The sequence below is a fragment of the Daphnia magna genome, linkage group LG2, assembly GCF_020631705.1.
Source record: "Daphnia magna isolate NIES linkage group LG2, ASM2063170v1.1, whole genome shotgun sequence".
Classification (NCBI taxonomy): Eukaryota; Metazoa; Arthropoda; class Branchiopoda; order Diplostraca; family Daphniidae; genus Daphnia; species Daphnia magna.
Window position 1 is genome coordinate 14,373,484 of NC_059183.1, and position 9,961 is coordinate 14,383,444.

Genomic DNA, 9,961 nt, shown 5'->3' on the forward strand with positions numbered 1-9,961 from the left:
GGAAATGTGCAAAGCTGCGATCGATAAAAAAAAAAAAAGCCGCGAGAAACTTTTGAAAAGAGTAATGACTTTTAAATAAAAATTTTGGCTTTATCCTATTACATTTAAATACGAATGCAGCAGACAAATTTAATTTTGATGATGGCAGAGAAGTGACAAGCATATAATGGGAAGATTTCAAAATAAGGTGCTGTACAACACATATAAAGAGGGACTTGTTTGACTTTTTCTTTCCCCCTTTTCTTTTGAGAAATTCTAAAGGAAGAATTTCACGAATCACGTATTCCGTGGAATTCGAACGTTAACTACCGTTGTACGGTGACGTTATCTTTCCTGGTTTGGTAGATAAAAACAACGCCATCTTTTCGTAAAAACAATAAGAAGGCTTTCTGAAAATAGTGGGAATGCACAACTTCAAAAATGAAGTGCGTGGTATATAACCCTGATTATTAGTTTCCTTCCAAATTGGATTGTACAATACACACGAAAAATCCCCAGATGTGTCACACGTGCCTGTTTACTTGTCTGCCATTGGCTTCGTAAGCACGTTACTATGGTTACGTTCCATATTCTAGGGACAATTCAGGGGCACATTTTATCCCTGCAGGCTGTCCACTAGTCTACATCACGTTGCTTTTGCGATTTCCTTCTTTCATTAGGTTTCGAGCAATCGACGTTATCGTCCAACGACTCGGGTGTTTCATTTTGGAATCGTCCACGACGTAGCTACGAAGTCCGGTAAAGTTACTCTCTTGTCACGTTCAACGTATTTCGTATAAGTAAAATGTCAGGCAATAAACGCTGGATCCCACTTGAGTCGAACCCCGAGGTATTAACTGAATACAATTAGCATATTTTAGGCTACTAATTCAACACTTTCTTGTCTCTTCTCTGTAATAGGTGATGAACAAGGTAAAATATATTTCACTGTTGAAGACACTGTAATGAATAAGTTATTAAAATTCATGTTTGGAAACATAGTTCCTCACAACTGTTGGGGTGTCAAGCAAGTGGAAAATCAATGATGTTTATGGCCTTGATCCTGAATTGTTGGCCACTGTCCCTCAACCTGTTTTGGCTGTTCTCTTGCTGTTCCCCATCAACGAGAAGGTTTGCATATAAGTGGGTTGCGAAAGGTGGCTGTATTAAAATGCAATTTTCTAGTTTGAAAGCTATTTCAAGAAGCAAGAGGAAGAGAAGAAATCTGAAACTGTTTCTCCCAGTCTATTCTTTATGAAACAGACTGTTGGTAATGCGTGTGGCACTATCGCTTTGATCCATGCTGTTGCCAACAACTTGGACAAGTATACATTATATAGTTGTAGTTTAGCTCTGCTGTTTATGAAGTTTTACTTGAATTATACTTGTAGAATTGACCTGGCTCCTGGACATTTGAAGAATTTTTTGGACGCCACTAAAGATCTCTCTGCGGAAGCTAGGGCAGAAAAGCTGGAAGCCGACGAGGGTCTTTCTACTGCCCACGAAGAAAGCGCGCAAGGAGGCCAAACTGAAGCTCCAAGCCGTGACGAGAATGTTAACTTACATTTCATTACGTTGATCCACCATTCTGGAGGACTGTACGAATTGGGTTAGTTTGCGGTCATTACCGAAATTGACAAGTTGGTCTAAATACTTTGTTTTGAAATTCTTTGTTTGCGCATCGAAACTTTGTGCCTCGTCGGTAGATGGCCGCAAGTCTCAGCCTATCCCGCACGGAAATACCACACCAGAAACCTTTCTTGAGGTAAGGGGAATTTATTTTTTTGTTTTTTTTTTCTGTTTTTTGTTTTTTTTGTTTTTCATACGATACCCCACGCCAAAATCATTAAAAATTCATCAGTACAGCTGCACATAGCTTTTGATGCGCCAAACACTCCTTTTTTCTGGGAGTGCGTCCGTAGTTGCGTGCATGTCTCCTTCATGTCGCCTCTAGCGCTTTAAGGGTCTCACTTATGTCCCCATGTTGTGTAAGAGATTTTTGTGGCTTCCGGTTTTGGCCATGCTTAAATCTTGTTTGTTCTCTTGTGGGAATATAACGAGACGTCAATAATTCTTTTTCGGTGTAGTCGATTGCTTTTACCGTTGGGGTGACAGAAATCTCAAGTCAACATCGGGTAGCTGTTGAATCAACAGGCGTCGTCGCTTCCCATCTCCACTGTTTATTTTCCAGTCATTTTCCATTATTTACCTAATGCTTTCTCCCTCTTTCTAATTTTCTTTTCTTTATTTTATTTTATTTATTTTTAATTTTTATTTGACATTCATGTGATGCTCTTTTCTATATGTACGCAGGATGCTGCCAAAGTATGCCGCGAACTGATGGCCGTCGATCCCGAAGAGGTTCATTTCACGTTGGTTGCATTGACCGACGCCCAATAAGATTTGAAAACACCACCCTCCGTTTATTGGGGGAGGAAAGACGTTATTCGTGTTACGTTATTCCTCGAAATTCTGTTTCTCCGTGTTCAAGCCTTTTTTGTTTTTTTTAAAATCAAAATCCAATCAAACATGCAAGTTACGGCTTGTTCGAATTCAGGACAGTCAAGATTTCATTTGCTTGTTTAACCTAATAAAAATTTATCTCTTCAATATTCACATTTTGAAAACGATGATGAGTAACACCCATCTGGAGATTCCCCTATTTTTGTTATTGTTTTACGAGTGACGGGGTTCGCTTCTGAAGAAACTTTCCTTTTAATCTTTGGACAGTATTGAATTCCGAACAAGTTGTTGGAATTTATAATTTTTTTTATTTTTCCATTCAACCCGTGGCTGTTGATCTTTTCTATTTATTCTCTTCTTAAATTTCATGCGAGGAAAGGGGGGAGGACACGAGATTTGCCTATTCGTGAAGCAATGTTGTCTGTTTTATGGTTATTATGCGATTTCCGGTTTTTTCTAACGCGCTTATCCGATTAACCTTTTATAGAGATCTCGATTATTTCACGTTCATCCATCAGCACCTGTGTTATTGTGCCTCGTCGCTCCTTAAAAAGTGGGCACTGTTAGACAAGCCTCACATCTCTTTTTTCTTCTTTGATTCCCGAACAAAAAGGCAGACGATGTTTCGGCCAAGGTTTTCCCATCTCGCTGCGGGAGTATGGCGGGATTGGCTGAGCTCGCGTACATTCTTTTCATTTTTTTTTTTTTCTTCTGTCTTTTGTTTTTCTTTGACTGATTACGACGTGCTGTGGATCCCTTGGAATAGCTGGGCGGTCGGAAAATTACAGATGGGATTCACGGAAAGTTTAAAACAAAATAAATAAAATGTATCTAGAAAAGAAAGAAAGAAAAAGTGGGAACATTGAATGAAATAGAATTTCGCGTGTCTCGTGCGCGCTCATTAAATGGCCTTAACCGATGGGGAGGGGGGGGAGAGAAAGGACTCACGTCGAGAATTATTAGCCCATCAGTTGGGACATTATTCACTAGGCTATATGTGGGCCAAAGAGACGGGTCAATGAATAATAATCAATGGTGATCACAATAAGTAGAAAACAAGAGAGGATCGTTGCGAGAGAAAGAAGACAAAATTGTGTTGCCCAGCAACCGACTTGTGCATAGCTTCTGCCGGCTGTGTGTTAAAAAAAAAAGAGGCTTGATTGATAATCTAACGGACCGCCGACGGATCATTTGCAAGTCTAAATCAAGCGTGCGCGTTTCTAGTCGTCACGCGGTATGTAACAAATAGTTGGTGTGTATACTCGTTGTCTGATCGACAACGAACGTTAGAAACCGAAGAGCAAGACAACGATGAACGGCTAATACAGCGAGCCCTATCTCCATGATTTAGACATTTTAAAACTAAATAAATGCATTTTTTTTAAAGCGCTAAATAGCGGATGTGCTTATTAATTTTGTTTGTTTGTTTTCTTCGTTCGGAGCACCCGAGAAGTCGGATGCAAAGAAGAAGAAAATGAGGTAAGAAGAGGAAGGAACGTAATGGCTCGTAGTTGTCCCTCACTCAGGCACTCTCTCGTAGTGTGATGCGAACAATCGGCCATAACCACCGCTATATAATATAGTTGGGATGTTATAACTCTTGTCGTTTATGGATGGTTGGCCATTTATTTGGTTCCTCTAAACATACAGCCAATGTATCTGCGTGAGTGTCGTTTTCTCTTCTCTCTCTCTCTCTTCGTTACTAGCATATCGGTACAATCCAATATGAATTATTCATCAACACATCCGGCACGATAGCGCCAAATACGAAAAAATAAAATAAATAAAAAATAAAATACGAATTTGGAAAAAGGTAAGAAAGAGGAAAAGAATACATCAATGAAAATCAGATTCGGTTGTGAAAAAAAAAAAAAAAAAAGATTTTCGCTTGAATTTTCAGAAAATTTGTTCTTTTTTTTCAAACTTTTTCTTTTTTTAAATTTTTTTTTGTATCGAAAAGATTAAAAATAAAAATAGACATGATGCGATACAGAAATACGAACAGGTTTATGTACTGGGATCTCTCAGCTGTTACGTCGAAAGGATTACATTTATTATTGCCTTTATAGAGTATAATACACCTGGGGATGTTTTTTTTTGTTTCTATTCGTCTATTTTATTTATTTATTTCATTTTTTATTTATTTATTTTTATTTTTTTTTAATCTTTTATCGCCCCTTTATTTTTGTATTCTTGATTTTTTTTTTTTTTCGCCGATTAAAAGAAATCATTTGCATAAGACTTTTCACGATTCACGCACTGCCGTTACTTTGCGCTCCAGCCACCCAGCCAGCCAGCGTGGCGTGAGCGGGAATGTTATTTTATATATTTTTTTCCTTCTTCTTCTTTCCATTCTGTTCTTTTCATCTTCTTTAGGTGGTTTTTTGGATGGTTAAAAAAGGAGGAGGGTCTCATACGAGGATGATCTCATCATGCAAACTCGGCGGTGTGTGTGTGTGTGCTTGCTTCATCGCGATTGGATGAATGGAATATATATTTTTTTTCTTCTATCTTTTGAAAAGAAAAATAAAAAATATCTAAAAATAATTTAAAAAAAAAAAAGAAGATTTTCTTTTTGGGTGGTGGTTGGCAAGTTTCCATTGAAGCCGGCGGGAGGTGGATATTAGAGGTGACCGGAAATCGTAGGTGGATAAGCTGCACAGCATCCAGCAGCAACTCATGAATGGCAAAACGAGTTGGTGTGGGCGGACGGTTGGCGCGGCGGGAGTTTCGAACATTTTAAACGCTTTGGTCCGCGTGGTGGCGGACAACAACAACAACAACCAAAAATGATTCTTCCCAACGCACATCTTGACTCTTTTCCCCCCTGCCCCGTTCTGCCTTCATCTGTCCACCTTTTTCCAGTGCCGTAGATGGAGCTTGTATATAGCCAGGCAAACTATACAGAGACGACGCCGCGGGACGTCCTATAACCCGGCGTCCATCCAACAAAAAAAAGATATTCTTCTCCACCTATACAACTGCCGACACATGCACAACAACAAGCCAAATAAAACAAAAGGGACTCGAGAAATGTACATTAAATGGATACGATCGTATACATGTATATGTAATGAACGTGTAGATCCATGCACAACTGATGAACAGGCAGGTCTTACGTGATCATTTGTCTTTTTCTTTCTGCAAAGGAGATGGCCAATGGTGTCAACTGTTTTAACATTTCCATAGCAACACGAGTTGCTTTTCTTTCGTTGCCTATTGCATAATGTGTGTATGTATTTATATATATAATGGCTGATGGCCATAGTGGCGATGTTGGTCTACAAGGTGTCCGGTTTCTCGTTCGGTCTGTTCCAATTCTGTCGATGATTTTCCGAGAAACGGTTCAACCGATGGCCGATAAACAACGGCCAATGACGAGGTCGGGGTAGTATAAAACGAGTCAAAGAGCAAATCTCTTCTTCTTTGTTTATTTTCTTTCCTTTTTTTTTTTTTTGTTGTTGTACTGGGACAGCGTGAAACATTTCAGAAGGCAGGAAAACAGGAGATTTGGTTTCCAGTTTCACAATGGCCGCCAACAGAGCAAAAAAAAACAAAGATGTCGGTGCGATTGGAAATGTCCGTGTTTTACCTGCGCACACCTGGACGCTCATTTTTCTTTCTTTGCTTTCATATATTCTTTTTCATTTCGCCAAAAGGGAAGGAATGAATGGAGAATGTTTTTATTTTTAGTGCGCTGGTAGGTTATGGACAAGAAAAAAGGAAAAAAACAAAATGATGTTTTGCATCTTCCTGGGCTATTCTACCGTGCGTGAGATAATACCCCTGCGGCTAGGCACGCGAGAGGAGTTTCTCTCATTCGTTGTTATTTTTTTTTTATTCTCTATTCTTTCGTCTTCTTCTTCTTCTTATCGCCCCCGCCCCCCTTTTTTTGTTTTGTTTTTTCATCTTCTTCTTTTCCCTTCCGTTTCGGCATGTCTCTGATTTGTCAATCGGAGGAGGCAACCAGACTCACAGGTGCCTGGAAACATTGGGTTTTAGCTCCAGGTGGTTGTTGGGGTTGTGTATATCACTTGTCCATATGCAAATTATCAAAGGTGTAAACCGTCCATCCAACCCGACCCCTTTGCGCATAAATGTATCGCCCTTTTTCTTTCTTTTGAATTCGTTCATCGTTGATTTTAAAATTGCGTTTTTATGCTCAATTTGAATATTCGCATGTCTCCTGGCTATTAACGTGAAACGTTTAATGTGCCAGGGAATTCCCAGTTGAAACCCAATTGTTTGATTCAATTTTTGTGGCCGATTCGGTGTCGGATGATTCACTGCATTTTATGATTGAAAAAAAATTTAAAATTGTAAACGACGAATGAAATGGAGAAAGGACAACACACACACACACAAACAGCGTCTTTATTTATACATCTCACATTTTTAAAACTCATTTTTCCTGCGTGTCTCGCTGCTGCCCTTTTAGTTTTGTTTTTTGAGTTTTGCCTATGCTCTTTTCATTCCCTCCTCCTTCCGATGCCCACAGGGGTTCTTGATGAAATCACGCCTAAATTTGGCGATGCAAATGAGATGACGGCCAAGCTATAGCTTGTGCGTCTAGAAGTTCATACTCTCGTCTACATGTTAGTATGGAAGGCCCTAGGCGTCTCTCTGAAGCGGATTGAATGAATGGGCGATATAAGGAATGCCACACACAGCAACACATCAGACAGGTATTTATTTTCATTTTTATTTCCATTTTTTTTTTTCCTTCTAATCTTCTTTTTTTTTTAAATCTCTTTTCAACAACATCAACAACAACAACCAAAAAAAAAAATTAAATATATATTACATGTTGTACGTTCTTTTTATGATTAGGCATTTGGCCATGCAAGTCGGTTCGGTGTTGGGTTTGCGTGTTCGGGAAAGAAAAAACAAAACAAAACAAATCTTTCTATACACTTGCCGCATGTTTATACTGACGTCTATCCTTGAAGAAGAAGAAGAAAAAAAAAAAATCAAAGAGAACAAGAAGAAAGAATAGAAAGATAAGCGATAAAGAAAGAGAGAGGCAGAAGCAAATAGACTTGGTTTAAGAAAGAAAAGATGGTGGCTCATTTTTTTTTGTGTGTTTTCATTTTTTTTTTTTATGAATGAGAAAATCAGCAGCAAAAATATGAGATCCGCACGCGCGCACGCTCATTTTTCATGACGCAAGTTTTGGCCGTCGTTAAAATGGAAACACGTCGAGATGGTTGGATCAATCCAATACACACAGCAAGACAAAGTGGATCGAGTGTTTCTTAAGCAATTTTTTTTTCCCCTCTTCAACCAAATAAACCTGACAGAGAATATTTTGCGAAAACAACAAAGAGAAAATCAATTTTCAACGGGTTAAATAAAAAAAAACGAGTTGGCACAAGGTGCGGGCGGGATTTTAACCTTGGATCTTTGCATATATACGATGATAAAGAAATGAATGGCTTAGAGAAAAATAAAAAGAATGAAAACAAAAAATACCTGATCAAGGACAGATATCTTTTAAACAATGTTTTATTACTATTATTATTCAAACATAAATGATTAAGAACTTAAAAAAAAAAAATTATAATATTGGTGAGGTCTCATGCAAAATTGCTTCCTCTTCTTCTTCTTTTTTTGATAGATGCCGATGACGAGCTTTTGATTCATAGGCCCGCTATTCGAGTAGACAATAGAACTTCATCTTCTTCTGCTATGGACCATCAACTCTTTTGTCTGAGCCAGGGTTATTCCAAGCGATCAGACGCACGGGCAGACGTATGCGACGTTTCTCTCCCATTCACGTTGTTATTGTTGCCCAGTTGATGCAGCTGCCGATGCTGCGTGACTTGAACTTTTAACCTTGGAGCCCCTCTCTTCTTCCTACTTCTTTCTTTTTTTGCTCTTTCTCTTCTTCTTCATCTTCTACTCGACTCTGTTTTCTGGTGTTGCGTGCGTGTGCTGTGTATGTGTACCGTAGTGCAGTCCCGCACCCGATGCAAATGACGCGCATGGTATAACCATCAAGCCCAACTATAAGCAGCTTCTTCGTCTTTTCTTTTTTCTTTTTTTTTTTTTGAAGGGGAAGACGACTACTTCCTGCTGCATTATCACATGGCCAACCATCAACTGATTCTTCGTATTTTTTTTAAATTTTATTTGAAAGAAAAATAATATTTCCTCCTCTCTTTATTTGTGGTACATACACTCACAAGAACCACCCCCGCACATGTAGGCGTACACACAGTATATATAGTATTTATTACGCAATATATATATATATACTGTAACACACAACAAAATATAGCCAAAAGGGAAAAGAAAAGAGTCTTCAAGCACTTCCGGAGATGACTTTTTCATGAGCTGTGTCCTGTCTCTTTTTCTCTTTCCATCTCTACAGGGTCCCTTTTTTTTTCTTATTTCTTCCTGTGCGCATATATTTAACAAGTATTTATTCAAAAAAAAAAATAAAAAATAAATTTAAAGAAAATCGAAGCCGGAAATCCGTTTAGAAACAATAAGCCAACAACAACAAAAAAAAATAAAATAAAAACAGTTTGAATTCATTTGATTTTTCCTTATTTGTACGGAACTATTTCTTTCTTCCTTTTTTTTCATTTTCAGAGCCAACAAAATTAACGTTCAACAATTCTGCAATTAGAGAAGAAAAAAAATGCTTCGCAAACTATTTGGGGGAATGGCTGCACAATTTACTCCGCAAATGTTCATCCGGATCAATTAACTTCCAACAAAACAAAACAAAACACTACGCAATAAATTTTATCTAAATTTTTATTTTCTTTCTTTTTTTTTTTGCATATTCTTCTTTTTAATGAGGAGACATGCTCATCTTAATATTATGGATGTAAACACGACTTGCGACCCTGACGTGTCGTTTATTATTTACGCGTTGCGAAGCGCATTTGTACATCCGCACAGCATCACGGCGCCCGCGCTCTTTCAAGGAGACGCGGATGCGTCGCCAATTAAAAAAACAAAACAAAACAAAATTTTGTGTTTTTTCCTCCTCTCTTCACGATCACAACATGTTGTGCGACGTCGGGACGGACGTACGGATTTGAACATTAAAATCGGTCGTGGACATGGAGCCCCCCTTTATTCCGAAAAGAGAGAGAAGATACGTTTCCCTGTTGCGCAACATTTTTTTTTTTTGGCTATCTACAACGATGACCGAATTCATTAGCATAATCGGGCCTTTTTTCATTTTATTCCGTACGTTATGCATTTTTTTAAATTTATTTATTCTCTCCGCCTCCGTCCCAATATGCCAATAGGCCATTGAGGAAGGGGAGGCAAAGAAAAAAGAATATGCGAGAAAGCCACGAAGAGATTGCGCTTTCAATGTCCACATGGATGGATGTATATAATATCCCGCTGTTTAAAATTATCGATGCCGAATTTTCAATCACGCATTTATCCTGCGGAAATGTTCGTTCTCTTCTGTTCGCTATTTTGTGTGTGTGTGTGCGCTGTATGGCCGCAGTCGCTTTCGACCCATCCAGGCCCGTCTCTCTTTTCAACTTGA

The 9,961-nt window shown here is 38.6% G+C and overlaps 1 protein-coding gene and 1 long non-coding RNA gene across 2 annotated transcripts in view; one reads left to right on the plus strand and one right to left on the minus strand.

Moving 5' to 3' along the window:
• The window catches only part of LOC123469988, a 1,349-nt gene extending 885 nt beyond the window's left edge, over nucleotides 1-464 (minus strand). The window contains exon 1 of the long non-coding RNA XR_006643332.1: nucleotides 1-464. This exon is cut by the window's left edge and continues 116 nt beyond it. This is a non-coding gene — a long non-coding RNA (uncharacterized LOC123469988).
• Nucleotides 465-632: 168 nt separating this feature from the next.
• On the plus strand, nucleotides 633-2,589 carry LOC116916767 (ubiquitin carboxyl-terminal hydrolase isozyme L3). Its single transcript, XM_032922114.2, has 7 exons — nucleotides 633-829; nucleotides 901-912; nucleotides 982-1,110; nucleotides 1,165-1,304; nucleotides 1,371-1,588; nucleotides 1,686-1,744; nucleotides 2,293-2,589. The coding sequence occupies exons 1-7, from the start codon at nucleotides 785-787 to the stop codon at nucleotides 2,377-2,379; spliced, it is 690 nt and encodes a 229-aa protein (XP_032778005.2). The 5' UTR covers nucleotides 633-784; the 3' UTR covers nucleotides 2,380-2,589.
• The last annotated feature ends 7,372 nt before the right edge of the window (nucleotides 2,590-9,961 follow it).